The sequence below is a fragment of the Pagrus pagrus genome (assembly GCF_965226575.1).
Source record: "Pagrus pagrus genome assembly, chromosome: 10".
NCBI lineage: Eukaryota > Metazoa > Chordata > Actinopteri > Spariformes > Sparidae > Pagrus > Pagrus pagrus.
Genome location: NC_140194.1, coordinates 16,491,437 through 16,511,342, shown reverse-complemented (window position 1 = coordinate 16,511,342; position 19,906 = coordinate 16,491,437). Strand labels below are relative to the sequence as shown.

Genomic DNA, 19,906 nt, shown 5'->3' with positions numbered 1-19,906 from the left:
TGTATTGTCTCATCTGGATCCAGATGCCCTCAGGCTGCAAGAACATGTAGGACTGCTTTAAAAAGGTCTTTACAAGGTTTGCCTTGTCTTACCTCCACTTTCTCCACCACCTGCTTGCCAAAGGAGCAGACTTTGGTGGATGAGGTGATTATCATGTTCTCAGAGCTTTCATACTGACTGGAAACACCATAGAAGAAGCTGCTGTCATCTTGCAGGTTTACACTGAGGTCCGCCTAGAGGGAAGAAAAAGATAACATGTCAGGATCAACTAACATCAATATACACCTGTCAGTCTGACCCAAAAGGACCAAGGATTGCAGCCTGGTGGTTTATGAGCATGGATGAGACTTCCTGCTCCACAACAAGCATCTAAAATCTCGAGGATATACCGTACCAGCTCCATAATCTACAACAAAATATCAGGTTCTGCTTCCCTGCTCACAGATATGGATCTCAAGGAACATGTGTGTCAGTCTGACAAAGACATCGACGAGAATGTTACGGCTCAACAAAGCTTGAGAGTGATTCTCTGTAAAGCCAAGAGGCATCCAATGGCCAGATCCTTGTTAACCCAATGTAACGCTGTCAAATCCAGCCCCAAGATTCTCAAGATGCTGGGTATCCCTTTGTGTGTATGTGTGTGTGTGTTTTGTTGTAAGACGATAACACAGAAGATTTTGGAGTCCACTAGAGCAACCCATAACGGTGGACATTGTGTGATAGCTCACATGCTCACAATAGGTATGTCGAGATTTTAAAAAATCTGGGAGCCCTTAAAGGTGCAGTTTGTAGGAATTTGGCCACCTGTCAAATTCATACTCAACACAAACAGGGGGCAGCATATCTGAAGTGTAACCGCTGACTGTAGCTGCACTTAGCTAGTTAGCTCGGTTAGCAATGCATCTAGTGGTCCAGATTGGGAGCTCGTAGCACCAGAGGAGTGTTGTTGTTTACACCGCTAGCACAGGAATGTTGGAGCTAGCTAGTTAGCATGCTAACTTCAGTATCTCAACTACAATTCCTCCATATTGCACCTTTAATTTTAACTTTATAAAATGTTTTGTTCCTAAACATGATTCTTAAATCCAGTAAACAAAATACTACTAAAGAAAAGAATAGAGCCACATCTGAAACTCATCGAACATCAAATATTTGTGTACTCGTCTCCCCATGTCAAAAATATATCCTCACAATTTAAAGTTAAATTTAAAGCTCCAGTGTGTAGGGTTTAGCAGCATCTAGCAGTGAGATTGCAGATTACCACCAACAGAATACCCCTCAACCCACCCAACAAAACACCAATGGTTTGTCCGTTCTAGGCTACTGTAGAAACATGGCAGACTCCATAGAAGTGGACCCACTGCCCATGTAGATATAGGCTCATTCTAAGTTGACAAAAACACAACAATTCTTAGTTTCAGGTGATTATACACTAATGAAAACATAATTATGAATATTATATTCCATTTCTGCCCCTGCATCCCACATACTAGACTTTTAAAGGCAGTACAAAGTCACTTTTCTCACCCTCATGTGAATGTGGATGTAGATCCACCTATCTCTGATCCTCCCTCTAGTCTAAGTTTCAACTGAGGCCTCTATAATCTGATTTTGGATCAGACTGAGGTGCCGTCTCCTCCGTCAGACAGCTGGCCTGTTTTACCTTTTCCCCTGTCGGGCTCATGTCTCCTAATGGGCCATTGAGACACCGCTCAGCCTCCTCTCATCTCTTCATCACCCTGTTCATCTTCATCCCTGGCTGGTGTAATTCCTCTATTTGTCTTCATCCCTGGGGCCTAGTGACCCTCCCCGAACCGCCATTCCCTGCTTCCCTAACAGCCTGCGAGGGAATTCATCCAATTACAATCATCAGCGTGCAATTGGCTGATTAGATCACGGTGGGCAGGCTGGCTGTGTAACAATTTAGCAGAGCCAGCTCAAATCGGATTCCCTCGGCACTTCAAAGGCGTGAGACAATCCGTTAGGACAGGGCCACGGGCGCTGAGGGGTGAGGAGGACGGCGGGGAGAGGGGCAGGGCAGCCAGCGGCCGACAGGGGGGTTTGCTGGAAATTCAATCTAGAATACCATAGCTTTGGAGGTGGGCCAGCCGCCTGTCACCGTCACCATGCCAACCTGCGCCTCAGCACACCCTCGAGTCATGACCTACCACGTGGCTTTGTCACTGCGGCATCATCAAATAGGCTCTTCTCGTCTTTTATGATGCCGCAAATAAAGTTATCGTTTTTTCAGATGTGTTGAGGATTTCATTTTGCTTATTTTCATGGCCGAGAGCATCTTTGCTGTTTTTTTCTTCCAGTATGGGTGTAGAAATGCCCAGCTGTTTTGTAGCATTTCAGTGTTCTGTCATGGATGCCTTGAGAATTGGAGGACCCCCTTGGGATACAATAAGATGAACAGACTAAGAGGGGACGGTGTTATGAGCTTGTTTTCCTCCAGCGGGGAGTTTGCACGTCATAACTGTTGACTCCACCGGGCTCTCACGTGAATCAAGAGAGTAATATTTCACTGATGAATGATTTGTTGGTTTCATGCTACGCATAATTTCTCCTGCCATCCCATATCTCTTGTTCACACTGTCTGTGTCCCTATTTCTATCTCTTGCTCTTTATTGCTGTCTTGCTCTCCTTTTCTTTATGATATATGGCGCGGCTACTCATCCCCTCCTTCCCCTCACCCCTGAATCAAATGCCAGGGTTTGACCAGCTGCTCTTTCCAAGGACTGAAGAAGACTACCTCCAAAATGGTGTCACTCACCAATGTCTTTTATCTATCCACAATAAATAATGCGGCAGTCAAACATGTGAGAAGGGTAATGTCATACATACAAAGCCATCTGCAAGGCGGCACTTTGAACTTGACATTCACAGTCTTTGGCACTCCAAACCACCGTAGTTAAAGCTGTATTATATATCTGCTTTGCAAGTCGGTGGTGGCCTCAATGCAACATTGACATTTTTGACAAAGTGGATCAAAGGATGATGGCAATCATGTTTCACAGTGGTGGAGATGGTTGGTGGATTGACATCTTTCTTCTCTGAGGCGTCATTATGTGCCTGCACCATCCCCATCCAATCTACAGACTTCTACTAATCTATCATAGTTAAAGGATGCTTAAGCTGCATGAGTGTCTGGGTTATAGCACAGTGACCCAATCTGAACCCATGCGGGCCCGATGGGCCGGGCTGGGTACATCTACAGAGCTTGTAGAAAGGTGCAGAATAAAAGTCTCTTTCCTTTAAAAACCTTATTTTGATTGTTGATTAATAATTTTCTTTTATTTTCTTAATTATATGTCGTGTTAAGTGCTGAGGTTTGGTATTCATGTGACAACAGTTTGAGCGCAACACAGAGGGTATTTGCTACAGCAAACATTTATGTATTTTTAGCTAGCTGAGGATGAAAACCATGCAGGGGAAATTAAAGATATAGAGACATTCCTATCTAGTCATCATAGCAGATATTAACAAAGCTTCAGGTGGTTCTGTAAAAAACTTGTTGGAATCTGAGTTTGTGTCACGCTGTCGTATTTCATCAGTGCCTCAGCTTACATCGGCTGCGTCAACTGCGTCAGGCTCAAGTCGGGTGCCAGAGTCCCCAAGAATGGGAGAGGAAGGTTATAGTAGACGAAGGGCATGATAAGCATGCCTAGCCTTGGGCAACCTTTCAAGGCCCTCATGACTCTGAGTCAGACAGCACATGTCCTTAATAATTCAAGTAGATTCAAGAGTTTATTTCAGCCCAGCACGGTTCAGGAGTCTGATACTTTACATACACAATACACATTGGTTACAATGTTAATTGTTCACAATTTACAGTAGGTCCCCACAGTAGATAGTCCAAGAGACTGTACAATATATATGTACATAAATATGGCAGCATTGGCACCTTGTTCAGTGGAGTCAACACGACGTTCATTCATCAAATTCTACCTGCTGGATGTGTTTAGGTCCTTTTTTCGGTCTGTGCTTGACATGAATATAGTATCACCTTTTTCACACATGCACTGTAGCTCTGGATTCATCCAGAGTTTACCCAGAAACTCTGCACAAAAATCTGCATTATATGCTCTGGACTTTACCCTGCCAGCTCCCTGGTCCTAACTCGGGGTGCCACGTGTGTGTATGAGCAGACAACTGTTCGGAGTGAATTCACAGCGAGCGAGTGTTAGTGCTGGTTAAATCAGCTGTGACACACACTCAAACGTACACCTGAGCATGCGAAAATGGCATTAAGACTGCTCATTGCCAAAGTTCTGCAAAACATCTGCCCTGAATTATTCCTGGCTTCGCGCTGCTGCTGGACACAGATCCAAAATGCTGCAGCTTTCTTTCTACGGTGGGATCTTTGTGCATGGAATGAAGCTGCTTTGTACTGTATATTATTTTCCACTATTTGTGGGTCCTGTGGATACATCCAAATACGTGGAGTATCGATTACGGAGCAGTCCGTAGCCTCCTACCCAGTAGGCGCCCCCAAACCCTACAGAGTATTTCCAACATGTTTTAACACTTCTGACATCTCCTGCTGTGTGCTGCATGTGTGACCAACCAAATGTGGAAAATATCCTGATCTGATTCTCTGGATATTGTCTGGAGTTTTTATGTGAATTGGGCTCATGAGTGAAATGCTGTTGCTGCAGTTGTTAAGCTACAGGTTACAAAATCAAGAGTGTTAACACTTGTAGTATATCTTCCTTAACACTATAAACTAACACACTATTAACACTTATATTTTCCAGGCTATTTTACTCTTGTTAGTACTCTATTTATCCTTAGGTGATACAAAACATTGGTAATCAAATGATTGCCACAAGAGTCATTAATGATGTTTTTGCTTCTTTGTTGAGTGACGGAGCTATCACTAATTCTTCAGACATTATGATAGAAGTCTCAGCTCTCAGTTGTAGTACAATACATTTTATTACCGGGAAGAAGCCCAGCTATTCTCCATCTGAGTGAGCCGGTGCATGAATTACACATTTGTTCAGTGATTCACTGACATACTTTGTAATAACACCACTTTCCAGCCCCATTTCATCATTTTTAACAAGCTGAGTTTTCTGAAGTTACTTTCAGTCCTGCTAATCATGCTTAACCCTGACCTCCACTGTAAAAAAAAAAAAAATTAAAAAAAAAAAGACATGCCCACACATAAAGAGTAGCAAAACTTTTGAATTAAATGGATTATTATTATTGGATGTTTAGAGGGAGGTGGGTTTATAAGTTTATAAATTCTTTAGCCTGCCTCTTAAGTTGACTTTGTCATCATGCTTTACTCTCTGCTCTCCCTCGGTGTGTAATGGTGAGTTAGGGGTGTTGTGTGTTTGTGCGTGCATGTATGTTTTGGGGGGCTTATCTATAAATAAGTACATGGGGGGGTGCATGAGGGTTGGACTCAGTCTAATAGCACAGAGACAGGTGCCTGGGCTCACATTTCCCCTACTGAAAGATCAGTCCTGCCACTCTCCCCAAGGCTGCTGTCACACACACGCACACACACACACACACACACACACATCACAGACACATACAAATACACCCATGCCTGATGCATGCTGTGCAGCAATGCCTTCTTTGCCCGCATATTAACCACCAATCAGGTCATGGGAGCAATGACTTTCCATTCATTCTAGCTTTGAATCTCACTTAAGTTCCTTTAGCTCCAACGCTTAAGCTATCTGAACACAGTTAACACTGCTAGGCCATTAACAGCCGACAGGTGCTACAAAACATTAACAACAGCATTCACTGTACTCTCGCTTCACCTTCATGACTTGGAGAAGATTATATGCTCTGACGCTGTCTGCAAAAATAGCACACAGAGAGTATTGGATGGAGCTTTTCATACATAAAAATGGGTTTTAATTGAAATGAGAGATTTATCAGGTTTGAGGAACTTTAAACAATTAGATGGAAGTAAAAGGAGAAAAAAAAGGGATTGAAGTGAATTTCTTTAAAAAGCATATTTTACCCAGAATTTGACGAGAAAGAAAGCGTTGTGTGGCCCTTTGTCAAACAGATCCTTCAGGCCTCCCTTCTTCTCTGGGAACTTGTCGTAGATCTGCCTGATGTCCACCGACTCCAGATAGGCGTCGCTGTAGCTCGGGTTGGACTGGCCGATGTGCACGAACAGGTGCTTGTTGAACTGAAGAGACAAAAGTGCATTTCAGAAGTTGAACAGAGCCAAAAATGACAAGTGTTACATTTGCTAAATTGCCATTAACGCCAAGTGCACTGTTAGGCACTGCAGGACATCTGTCACATCGGGCCTTCTGTTCCATTGAATCATATTTATTGTTAAACCCCATCACCTGTTTCAGGGGTCCCTCCCTTTTCCTCCCACTAACACCATTCATAATTATGTGATGTGCTGGTGTGTGTATTCTTTATCTGGCAATACAGATTATCGTGGTCCTTGAGTTGCTGTAACACACCAAAAACACCAAAGTTTTATGTATTAAACTACAATATCCAGTGTTTTCTAAGACACCTGTGAGATATATTTCCCTAGAATTTGACATTACCTATTGGAAGCAATATTATTTTCATATAGCTGCAGCTATTTAATTGTATAGTGCAACTGTAAGTTTTGAATCTTTGATTTGAATCACTACTCAGAAGTATATCTATCTGTTTAATTTCAAATAGCTCTGTGCCATAGACTATTTTTCCCTATGTAAAGTATTTCTTTACCTTGCAACAAAGTGAAACATATAGTGTTAATCAGCAATACAATTCATTTAGTAATACAGAGTCTTGTTGGCACAAGCTGGAACGTAATCTTTGCATTGACAGGATAAATTGGCTGTTTTGAGTTAAGAAAATAGAGAAAAAGGAAAGAAAAGAAAAGCAATTACAAGTTTAACGGCTTTTGCCAGACAGCCCATAGAGGCCTGGTATCATTTAATTTATGAAATCTTTGTAATGGAAGGAATCACTTTTTCAGTGAGGCTTCAGAAAACTAAATTTGAGGACATTTGGGAGAAGTGGAAAATTTATATTCCCCCCAAAAGCCCTTCTTCTGTTTAAATTTTCTTTTTTCTCACTTATGTATTATTATTATTATTATTATTATTATTATTATTAGTTGTTACTATTATCATTGTTTTAATGAACTTATAATATTTTACTTATATATTTATATATTGTATTTTTTCCACTTTCCTCTTATCTAAAATGTATGTAAGTTGATGACTGTTGCCATTGAATGATTCTGAATAAAGAAAATGATAATAAAAAAGAAAAATCAAAGAAAATCTGGCACACAAACATTGTGTAAAAAGTGAAGTTTTAGTCTGAAGCAGATATCAACAACACTTTCTGGTGTGCAAGAACACAGAGCCCTTTTGGACTTTGGAGACAATGTTAACTCCTGTCTTGTCAACTCACAGTCTCTGGGTCCTGAGGTTGCTCTAGAAAGGCGGAGAACTCCAGCATTCGCAGCTTGGAGCTGGCAATACTTCTACCCTGCCAAGGGGGGGCACCGGGAGACATGGACAGCCCTGCTGTGCTTTCATAACCTGCAGACAAGAGTGCAGCGAGTGCATAAATGCGTGGTTTGAGTGTGACGAAGTAAAAACATAAAAGGAAAATCCAGTGATATTGCAGCTATTTCTCTGAGCTCTGTGCTAGCTCTTCATCACGAACGGGTTGTCTCATCACATTGACGGCATGACAGCCCTCTGTCAACACAACAGAGGGGAAAGAGCACCCACCTGTTATGGGGGCCGGGCCGGACGCTTGCATGGCGTAACTCTGCTGGGAGAAGGGCTTAATGCTGGAGAGACGAGGCAGACAAGAGAGGGAGAGGCATGTTATTCACTGTCTCGGCCTCATGACCCCTCCTCACATACTAATTGGACCGGCTGACCTCTGAAGATGCAGGGGGCAGAGTGCTATGCTGAATGTCAGACAGCTGAAGACTTTTCTTTATAATTGCACTGATATGTATGAATTTTCCCTGAGATTCAGTCTCTGACTGAAATGTATCTGATGGTTACTAAGCTGATCACATGAGAAATTACTGATGGACACTGAAGAAGTAAAAAGGGGAAAGAATGGCTACTCACTCTTCATGGCCTCCCGGCTGTCCTGGAAGAGCCCCGTGCCAAAACTGGGAGAAAGAAATGAATGCAAAATATTACTCAGGTTACTATGACACCAATTCGCATATAGCAATTGTGTTGTGATTATTATTCATGCAAAAAAATAGAAGCCCAGAGCTGATAGGTGTTTCCCGTAAAAAGATAAAGTTTAAATGTTAAAGATAAAAAAGATAAAACTTGATCTTTTTACTACTTTAGTACTTAAAGGGTAACTCCACAATCGTTTCACATTAAAGTGTGTTTACAGGTCTTTGGGAGTATTACTGCATAATGTGAAAAAAGTAGTATAAAGCCTTACATGGCTCCAGAGGAAGCTGCATGTAATCTGATAAACTGCCTCCAGTGATGTCACTCAATGGGTAAGTTGCATTGTGGGTAATGTAAGTGCCGATTTATCAGATTACATGCAGCTTCCTCTGGAGCCACAAAGACTTTATAAATGTAAACACATGTAAACACAACTTTAATGGTTAAAATTGGTGGTTAGCCACAATCCAGACTCTAAGATGAAGTAAAAGATATATAGAAAAATGTCGACTCTGCTCAGCCGGTCAGGAACTCACCCCACCAGCAGTGGGGTACGCCGGTCTAGACAGACCCTGGAGAGCCATCTTGTTCTGGAAAGCGGTGGGTGAGATGATCTGGGCTGAGGACATGGTGGCCATACTCTGCAGGGCCTTGTCTTTGGCAGCCTGGTCCTACAGAGAGGGAGACAAACAGACAGTTACGTAAAGGGTGAGCACTAATCAGTCTCCATTTAAGTCGGCGCCCTACTTCACTACACAAGCAGAGCCCTAAAAGGGGAAATGAAGGGCTGAGGCCAGCTTGCATCATCAGTGAGCCCCTGCCAGCTAGAGAGCTGAAGAGAAGCTGATATTACAGTCAAGGGCCTTTGGGTCAAGAGTTAAGTTTATTGCTTTGGCAGGGGCAAGCCCGTGATGACAACCAGCTTCTGTTGGAGGTCATACTGGAAGTCAAGGCAGGCAACAGGGTGATACGTTAATATGCTAAAAATTGTATAAAAATTGTTAAATGCTAATGCAATCAAAAAGAGCTTCAAATAGCCAGATAGATTCAAAGCTTTATTTCCTGTGCTGCACTGTAAAGCGATCCACCTCTTGTTTGTGAATTCACTCCTTCAGCAGTTTCCAAACCACAGAGGACTACAAGCACTTGCCGCCCAGCCCTAATGGGCAAGGCCACACGGTGCATTCTTCTTCCCAGAACTGGCTAACACAAGGGCATAGCTGAAATATGGGGGGTACATGTGGTAGGGATCTCAGTTACACCAAAGACGTATTTAAAAAGGCCTGTCACAGGGGCCAACCCTGTGACCGATGCCGGGCCCTGCCAGCTGAACCCTCATGGCTGCCGTCCGAGGTTGAGGGAGGGGGGTCCTGTTGCCGGCGAGTATGCGGGTGAATGCGGATGAGAAATGTAAACTGAGAAAGTATTGGGGGGACAATGATGTGTAAGCTCTCAGCGTACCACACAGGAAAACATTTTATTGGGGTACTTATCAAATGTAATACCTGGAAGGAATAATGCAGGGATTAATTTGTTTTCTGACGATTGGGTTCGGTTCATCTTCTTCATAATCATATAAGCCTCCGGCTTCAGGAGAATATGTTCACATTTCATCGAAATGTGCCAGCATCCCATTTGAAAGTAGCATCAATTAGAGTGTGCAATTAAAATAGCCAATCATTTGTGCCTTTTGTGTTAATGGAATGTGAATACATGGCAGTCATGGATGTTGGAATACGTTTATCAAAATATGAAACTTCATTATAAGAGGGAATAATACAGGGTAATAATGTTTTCACCCTCTTTCTGTCTGCTGCTGCGCAACTTCATTAAAATCATGATAATAACCTGAGCTAAATGCAGGCACCATGGTCTGATTACGATCTAAAAACCTGTATGACTCAATCTGTAATGAAATGAAAACTTTAAAAAGCAACATGCTAATCACACCCTTAACTCTACCGATGACACCAGAGAAAAGCTGTTTACAAAATCGGTGCAGTAGGATTCAGACACATGGGGATTTGCATTTATTGATTTGATTAAATCAAAATGTCTTTAGCTCTCCTTCTTTCTGTATCAAACAAATCAACACTAGTTAAATCTTCCAAAACATTAATAGAATGTAGAAAAAGGTGTTGACTCACGTAGCGTACCTTCAGCTTCACCTGGATCTCCCTGGCCTTCCGTCGGGCTAGAACCTGGATGTGACTAGATACCTGAAAGACAGACAGCAGACACAACGCAGAGTTAAGTATTGCATTCATGTGACATGTTTCCAGCTAAAATGGGTTGGCTTAGTGCTCAAAGTCTCACAGTGAGAATCTCCTGGGTTCAACCCTGACCTGCCCAGATGGGGAATTTTAACCCTTTAACCCTGTGAGTTCATATGGATTACCTCCAGATGTTCTGAAAACATGCAGGTGAATTTGAGACTCTAAACTACAGGATAGGTTTTTATACATAATATCTGACTCTATGATAAATATAATCTATTTTACTGTGCTTTTCAGTGCTTGTCAAGCTTTATCTACAGACATAATGAGGGTACTTGTCATTGTTGATGTCATTAGTAGTTTTGTTGTAGTGAAATCACATTTTTTTGTAGTTTATTTGTTTCGTTCCCTTGTCCTGTTAATTAATTTATATTGGACACCAGAAAGAATAGCCTCTAATGGGGATCTAGATTAATACAAAGAGATACATAAATAAAATAAACTAGCTAAGGGTGTGAGTGTGAATATGTTGACCCTAGGTTACCCTCACCTGGACTTCAGTGACCACACACAGTATGAGCAGATTTTAACTATAAGTGTGAGCATTTATTTAACTCCAATGCAATTCACTGCAAAATCTTACCGAGCATATTTGTCTAATTTATGGTAAAAATATCTCATTACACTTATTAGATGACATAATAGCCCAGAAAGGTAGCATTTAATTGAAATATAGGACACTTTTTTTTTGGACTGATAACAAGCAAGAAACAGCTTGTTATTTTTTTAATTATTATTATTTGTACTTATTTCTGAGTGGTATTTTTACAGTGTTTCTTTCATCAATGGGGCTCAACACATACAGTGATGAACATTTTTCAGTGATTTTTCTCATTTTCGGAACCAAATGACTGTTCGATTAAGTTGGAGAGTTTGTTCGATTGATTAATGGTGAATACAATCAGTAGCTGTAACCCCAGTGGTGATTGGAAAGCCTCTTGGCATCACCATCCCAAATGCTAACCTGTATCAATGTTAACCTGCATCACCACCACCACCACCACCACCCCAACCCCCCACAAAAACGATTTGTTGATAGAAAATAGTTGTGCAAAACACAAATAGTTATCAATTGGTTTCTTTTCGGTTAAGACTGCTCCATCACCCCTCTATACACTGTTTGGAAATGAAATATTGCTGAACTGGTTTTATTTATGAAACACTGTGTTTTTGTATTTACCTTGTGTAGCCCCCACCATGATTAATATTACAGTCTGGATTAAATATGTATCATAAATACAGCCATTTGTTTCTCCACAACACTAATATTGTCTAACTTTCTGTACAGCCGTCGGTCACTTTACTGCAGTTGGACCAGCAGGTGTCCCTCTATCCCTCTGACCTGTCCCACCATCCATCTCCGATCCCTCACAGCCCCCCCCCCACCTTCTCCTCTCATCTCCACTCATCTCTTTTCATTCCCACATCGACTCTGCCAGATGACTTAGCAGGAACCCTTTCTCTCCACATCCATCACTGCCCATACATCAGTCCTTCCATATCGGATACCGTTGTGAGGATAGAGTTCCAAATCCCTCGGCCATCCCGCCTCGGTCTCCCATCCAGATCACCATATTCCCCAGCTTCTTTCCCCGTCTAACAAGCACCAGATCCATGAGGTGGTGAAGAAACAACACCGACACATGATCCTATAGCATCTGTGCATTGGGCTCTGGCCCTAAATCAATCGTCATCTCCAGCCCTCCACGTAGGAGGGAGTGAGAAGGCGGGTGGGGGGGGTACCCTGGGTGTTGGGGCATCACTCAGCAGGAGAGGGATTTCTGTAGGGCTCCAAAAATAGGGGGCTGCTTCGAATGGCATTTGCAGATAACTCACCTGCTTCCTGGTCCGCGTCTTCCCTGTGCGAAGTTTGATGTATCGTGCAATCAACTCGTTTCGTCCTGTAAGGGAGCAGGAAAACAACAACTTTAGTTTGAAAAAACAAAAAAAGTATACATTTCCAGCCACATTTCAACCACCTTCAAGCTCAACATCCTTCTCACATTGCATTTTAAATTGTATTTTTCCTTCACATTTTGAGAAACCTGAAAGAGCATTAATATGTTAGAAATTGAGAGGTTAAAGGAGAAAAATAATGACATCATGCAATAATGTAGCTCCCACTTGTCTTACTGGAAAAGCTATATAAGAAGTGACAGGGAAAAATAATTGGGTAAAGACAACTTTGCCCTTTAATTTGGAGTTAATATCTAATAAGGCCCTTGATTGTGCTGAATAAGACTATATAAGTGGTAATAATAGCGGAATAAACAAATGTATTGTTACATGAGACATTTATAAGCACTCATAAGAAACTTGTTGAATGTTCATAAACTGCTTAAGAACATTAATAAGGGCCTTGAGTTTAATTTTATTGTTTATAAAAGCATTACACATTTATTGAGTTAACTGATTTACCTTATTGGGTTGTTTTTGTTTGTTTTGGGTTTGTTTGTTTTTTTTGCTTTATTTTGATTAATGCATACTTTATTATGCATTTGTTAACAGTTACCTATTGCAAACAACAAATTTTCCAGAAGATTGTCTAGTTTTTTTTTTCTTTCATTTTCTTGAACATATATGGTGTGTTTTCTTCTTATTTAACAATATGGATATATTCAATTACTTACTTTGAAAGGCATTTGTTAACATTTTTGTGTACTGTTTTCAATCTGCTGTAGACTCAAAATTACTCAATTTATAAAGCAAAAGTTGCAGAAACTTTCAAAAGTCTGAGGAAGTTAAAAAGACAAAATCACAGAAACACCCACAGTTAACCAAAGTCAGATACAGTTAATTTTGTTGTTAAGGTTACTCCCGTCGTGTGTTGTTACAGTACAGTTACAAAAAAAAAACATAGCCAAATCTTGGTGCACTGGAACTGAAAGTAAGCAGATGATGAGGAGCTTGTTCTAATTGTGGAGGAATTAAAATGTTTACTGAGGCTAACAATTCAATCATCACCAGTGAGCCTGCTCTGCATGCCTGGTAAAACCACAGTATCAGGGGAGGAATGAGGAAATGTATACGCACCATATATTTCTGTGTATAGATTTATACAAATACTTGTTTGCTGCAGTCACCGTGTAAACTAAATTAACCGCTTAATCTATGTTTGTCTTCATGTCTCTGTGTGTACACATATTTGGAAGAGTCTGCATGCATGCACATATATAAGAGTTTGCAAACACGCGCGTCCAAAGCAACAGTCGAAGCTGTCAAGTGTGTCAACGCTGAAAACTGCTAACGTAAGTATATCACTAAGTATATACATCTGTGTCTGAGAGCTTGCATCAGTGTCAGCGTGACCCCCTGAGTGAACACTGAGCTCGAATCTCTACAGCGAGTGTGTGTCTGCCACTGCTGACAGGCAGGTCACATTGGCAGAGCAGGTGGAGGCTGCGGCCATGCGATCCTCCGACCGGACTCGGGACAGACACGGCACAGGCCAGTGACCAAAGGGGGCCCAGTCTGGTGTGGCAGCCAGGCAGCTGGTGTGTGTGTCAATGTTTATGGAATATGCCTTTATGCATGCTGTAAATCTTGGGCTTGTTCCCCCCCTTCCATCCAGAGTCTCCGGTTACAGCGGAGGGCAACGGTCATGTGGTTTCTTTCACCCTCTTCTCAAAAACTAAACCGCTAGTTTAACGGCTAAGATTGTAAAAACACAAATAGACATGGACGCACAAATAAACTGAAAGGTTTTTGGAGAGCAAGTCAGTAACAGGATGTGTGACTTTTCATTGCGGTTGCATTTTTGGCGAGAAACGATTAAATGGCTTAGTAGGGCTTTGTATTACTGCCATGCAAGCATAAAAGCTTTTACAAAAGGAATACACACACCTTTTGTCAATTATTGACTGGTTAATTGACAAAAGGTTCATTAGAAACAATTTAGTTACATTTTTTTAAATTGTTAAATCATTTAAGTCATTTATTGAGCAGAACTGTTTCACATTTGCTGGTTGAAAGTTCTCAAATATAAATATTTGCTGCATTAAGTTGTTCAATATCATTGTCAACTTAATATCTTTGGATTTTAGGCTGTTCTTTTCTTTCAGTAAGTCACATTGTGCTCTGAAAAAAATAAAAATTTTCTGACAAACTAGAATTCCTGCCTCACTATTTTTTGCCTCCACGCACCAATCAAGTTGCTGCTCCAGAGCTGTGGTGTTGAATAATGGCCAGAACTTTTTTTGCAGAATAATACAATGTCACAGTGAAGTTGACCTCGGACCTTTTGGATATTAAATGTCATCATTATTATTAATCCTATTAGACACGTGTATGTAAAAATGTATAGTAACTATTGTATGAATATTTAAGTTATGGTCAAAAATGTGTTTTATGACGTCACAGTGACCTTGACCTCTGACCTTTAGCCACCATATTCTAATCAGTTTATCCCTGAGTCATAGTGGACACAAATTTGAAGAAATTCCCGGAAGGCGAATGGGACAGATGGATGGACAACCCGAAAACATGAAAACGTGTAGATCAGCCTCATTAAAAATGAAAATAATCATTAGCACATTTGCAAACTGCTGCTAATAAAAAAGCAAAGACAAGACAAACACGCACAAGATCAGTTACAGGGTGAATCACTAAACTTGTACTCAAAGGAGATATCTCACGCTCCCACACAGGACGCCACACATTCACCAAGTGCGCGCGCACACACACACAGTCATATAAGAGTTTGCTAGACTTTGCACCACCTCTTAAACACGGCCATTTTTCCCTTGGCACCACATCTCCATGTGAATTAACACACAGATCAGTCACGACACACAACCTGGTACAAACTCCTCACATTTTCCTTTACATAGTGACGCTCGGGTCAGACCTCACAACGCTCCACAAACCAGCCAATCAAGCGACCCCAAATGGTGAAAAGGGGAAACCCGAAGCTTGGCTGAACCTCCATCAGAGGTTTTGTCAGGCAATAAAAGTGATCAGATTTTGCGCGGAATGCAAAACACCGTTTCTGTCTGGTGCTCATGTGAACCAGCCGTCCTCGCAGTCTGCTCAGACATGAGTTTCTACTTAATGCTTTATGAAAGCATGTGTGTTGTGTTGCTAAGCCCCGACAGAACAACTTAGATTTCCCTGCTGGGTACACAAACTGACAACACTTCGGTAGAAGTCTCTTCTGTAAAGTGTAGGGTACAACTTTTTTAAGGCTCGAAAGAAACAAGAGGATTTCCTAATGAAAATGTGTGACTGCTGTAAGCACTGAGGCTGATCAGCATGATGTGGGATGACTTTATAATCGTTAGAGAACTTATTAGACATTTATTTACAATTCTTGGTTTCATTGTACTTTTTAGCAACACTTTACATGACGTCAGACGGGGCAAGGAACACACACAGTCACACAGGTTGTAAACCAGACAACAGTTGACTCAGACTGTCATTCTAAGGTTAAACTGAGAATAAGTGTGACCAAAACGTTGGCGGTAAACCCGCATTGTGTCGGGAAAAGTTGTGCATGCAGTCATTCAGGAATGAGGATGTGTTGGCTGGATCATGGTGCCACTGTGTGGAATCAGCTGGACCAATAAATCCTCAATGAAACAATATACTACGTTGTTGCTCCACGCAAAATAGAATGACCCCCCCATCAAAAGGACAAAATTGGTCTCTGCACTTGGGTATGTTCAGGCGCAAAAATGACGAGGTTCAGGGAAAGATTACATTTTTTGTGAAATCACTATTTTGACTAAGGTTTATGTTGACCCATCCCTTCAAGGCGAACTCCTCCCTTCCTTCCTTGGTCCTTTCATATTTGCTATGTCCCTTAAAGGACTTCATCACTTGACTGTAAACATTAGGCCCTTTTGGGGCACTTGCTGAAAAGACTGGGAGGACAGTCTCGCTTTAGTTGTACAGTTGATCAACAGGCTGTACTCAGTGTTTGATTGTTTCGAGGGTCGAAGGACAGAGGGTGTCGTCTCTGTACAGATTGTAAAGCCCTCTGAGGCAAACTGTGATTTGTGAATTTGGGCTATACAAATAAAATTTAATTTGATTTGATTTGATATGTTTTCACTGTCTTATTGTTTATTTTTTTATATACAGTAGGCACGCAGGACTTCATGGAAAGCTAGTGGATTATCCTCACTTCATGGAAAGAGAGTGGATAATCCTGATTAAACAAAGCAAACTAAAACTGAATTCTAACTGAATTTTAACATTTCAAAAATAAAGAATGGATTTTGTCACCAGCCAAGTTTCATTAGCAAAAAAGTGGTCGATCTGAGTCTTTGTGAAGTTCCAGGCCCCTGCAACACACACTAAAACACACATGTACACACACTACCCAGCTGTAGACCTGCCTTTGTGTGAGGCTTTTGTGGACTAAACCCCTCTTTTAAATGCCGTCTACTCCAGTTTATACACACAGTCGCACACATAGACACAGACATAAACTGACGCACACACATCAGCCCCAGTCGCAGCATTCATTCCGTCTCAATCTTATTTTCCTTTCAGAGCTGTAACTCCTCAACCGTTTAGCGTCTATCGGGAGGTGCACTCGCCGGCCGATTGTTCGAGCCCCTAAATGCACATTTCTTTAATTCCTTAGGGATTAAGAAAGTGTTCCACATTTCCTCGCAATCAAACTTTTGAAAAGACGAACAGAGAGCTTTGTCACACGGTACTTGACCTCAAATGAACATTAAGTTGCCTGTATCGAGTTCCTCACATTACAGCTACAAGTTTTTTCTGCTCCTAGCAATTTATCTTTTGGAAACTTCAGTCAGTGTACAGTAAGATGTACATTGTGTAGCCACTCCAATTGGGATTTTCAAAAAGTAGCAGACACAGTTGCGTGAGCATGTCTCCACAGATGAATAGAAACTTTTCATGAGTTCAGAAAAAACAGACCATCTTTTCACTTTGGTTGCCACTTTTAAAAGTGTTGTTATGGACTTGTAAGCCTTTCCTGGGTCAGAGCTGTTGTCAAACTTGATCAACCTGAAAACCACAGTAATTCAAGTCAAATACAAGCGTGAGATACACAGAAATTACTTGTAAAGTTCTTCCTGCACGAAGGATTAATAAGAAACAAATGTATTTTTTGTTTTTATTCCCATTGAAAATTAGCCACACATGCATTGTAAGCATTAAACAGCTTCATTGATGGGCTGTCATAGAGGCTTTGCTTCATGCCCTTGTATCAGATGCCCTGCCACTCCTAGTGCTAGTGCTTGGGGAAGGGCCCCATCAAAAATACCCTCCAACACACCCATGAGATCAGAGAGGCGACTCAGTCACACAGCGATGAGATCATGATATCCAACAGGAGTAGCACCCAGGACTTGTGCCAGCCAAGGCTGCAGGAAAGTCAGTAGGAACATTATACCATCACCCACTGCTCCACAGTTTGATGTTGTTTATCACACGGTTGGCAGTCACACACTTGTCTGGGGGAAATTTGATTCTAGAGAAATTTCTTAAGAGCATGAAAAGTGATTTTAAAGTGTTTAAGAGTCCTGAGGACACTGCTGGGTTTTGACACAAAACATAATCTGCTAATTTACGGGGATAATTTCTGTTTCTTGTCGATGCTGGCTAAATGTTCATGCTCTGCTTTAGCTTCTGTAATATTTATAGTTTCCACACTACCAGCAATTGAATTTTCTTTGATCTGACTCAAAAGTGAATGTCTACAGTCACTCTGGTCTCGCATGGCCACAGCATTGTGTCAGGGCTGGAGAAAGGTCCGGCTGCACCAATTCTTTGTGATCTTCTTCCGTGCTTTGTGCTAACATTAGCCACTAAAGGAGTGTGTTAGCCAATGAAGGCGTGTGCTGCTGCCACAAGGACTCTTTTATCTGGCTCAGGGGCTGTGTGATTCTTGCTGCTCATGAATAACATACTGACATAATACGAAATCTGTGAAAGTATAACAAGAACAGCCATGCAAACATCTCTGAATCACATCTGTGTTAACTTTGTTGCATAAGAAAACCACTTTTCATTTCTAGAATGAAGAATTTGCTTTAATTTCAGTCATCAAACCATACTAAAGTTTTGCTTCCTGGAGCCATGATGATCCTACAGGCCTGACAGACACTCTTGCACCAGTTTTCCTTCTGGCTCTCCTGCTCAGGTTTGTTGCTGGAGGTCAGAGAGAGGTGGACGGGGTGAGTGAAGGCGGCCTTTAGTTTACCTTCCAAAGTCGACCCCTGGGTTGTAAATCTGCCTTTCCCCAATGGGGCTGCGGTCATCACTGGCCTGGTCCGATCTCTCTCTCTCACTTCTTCTTCAGTGTCTACGTCTCAGCCCAGTACATTCCTGACATTCCTACTGTATATGCTGACTGGTCCTAACTGGGTCCCCAATGGATCAAAGTTATATTTGTATTCATACATCAGCATCTATATGTAGGGGAACTAATTACTTCCTGTGATAGGGTTTCCTATAGGATCAGTTTATCACCATATTCCTAGCTATTCAAAAATGAGGCCTTAAAGTATTCAAATATTCACTCAAAATCAATTTACACCTTGAATGATACAGTCATCACTGCAGCACAGCATTGTCCTCAAAGTTAGCACAAGTTAAATGACAACCTGTTGAACTTCCATCAAATTTAAGTAAATTTAAGTTATTATAACTTAATTTGGTCAGTGTTTGCCTGTACATTTAATCCTACACAAACTGCCATCCTCTCTGAAGACACATCTGCCAGCCATACGTTTTCCCTCAGCAGCACATATGCCCCACTGTGTCTGCTCAGGAAAACAAAGGTCACATTTAGGCTGCAGGAATGTCTTGGCTGGGTGTCATTTCCCCTCCAATAGAGCCTGGACGCAGCCCGCTGAGCTCTGAGAAGTCCTCTGTCAAGCCTCGGTACTAGCAACGAGTCAAGTACGACAACAGGATAAGTCAGACCTGGTTAACTCAATAATTTGATCATCTAAAAAAAATTGATAACTGGCTGCAGTTTTTTCCCACAAAAAGTCAATGAAGACATTCATTCCCTTCTCATGAGGGATAAGGGCACAGTGAATGAGAGTGAATTATATGATCTGTAACAGGAATGATAAATAAAAGAAATGGTTAACCTCATCACAAAATGAATGAATGAAAGGTTTTTATTGCTTTTAATATCCAAAACTCTGCCCGTGAAACAAGCAAAAAGTTGCTTTTTAAGATTAAGACATTGTAAAAAACAAGTCCCCATAGCTGACTGAAATATTACTTGTTAGGTCATTGACTCTTATATTAAAAGGTGTAATTTGTAGACTATGGCCAGAATTCAAAGGCCAAAACTGACCTTTCAATGGGTAAATGTCCAATTATTTAATTTTAATTAATTGCCTTAGTCAGTGCACTTTAGGTCAGCTGAAGATACAAAAATGTGCAATTTGTCTACAGGAAAGCAACATGCTTCCAATAATAAAGTCATTATAATTATTATATATTGGAGCAGCTCCATCACAGAAATAAACTACTTAAAGTAAC

At 41.3% G+C, this 19,906-nt stretch overlaps 1 protein-coding gene across 4 annotated transcripts in view; it reads right to left on the bottom strand.

The window, feature by feature from the left end:
* tead4 (TEA domain transcription factor 4) overlaps positions 1-19,906 on the bottom strand; it is a 43,931-nt gene that overhangs the window by 8,094 nt on the left and 15,931 nt on the right. For 3 of the 4 annotated variants that reach the window (XM_084363456.1, XM_084363457.1, XM_084363459.1), the window contains 8 exons: positions 12,266-12,330; positions 10,301-10,372; positions 8,690-8,824; positions 8,091-8,134; positions 7,737-7,798; positions 7,411-7,541; positions 5,993-6,166; positions 93-233 (listed from right to left, as the gene is read on the bottom strand). In XM_084363456.1, coding sequence (XP_084219582.1) covers positions 93-233; positions 5,993-6,166; positions 7,411-7,541; positions 7,737-7,798; positions 8,091-8,134; positions 8,690-8,824; positions 10,301-10,372; positions 12,266-12,330 — 824 coding nt within the window. The remainder of the gene's footprint in view (positions 1-92; positions 234-5,992; positions 6,167-7,410; positions 7,542-7,736; positions 7,799-8,090; positions 8,135-8,689; positions 8,825-10,300; positions 10,373-12,265; positions 12,331-19,906) is intronic. The other variant, XM_084363458.1, reaches the window with a different exon arrangement.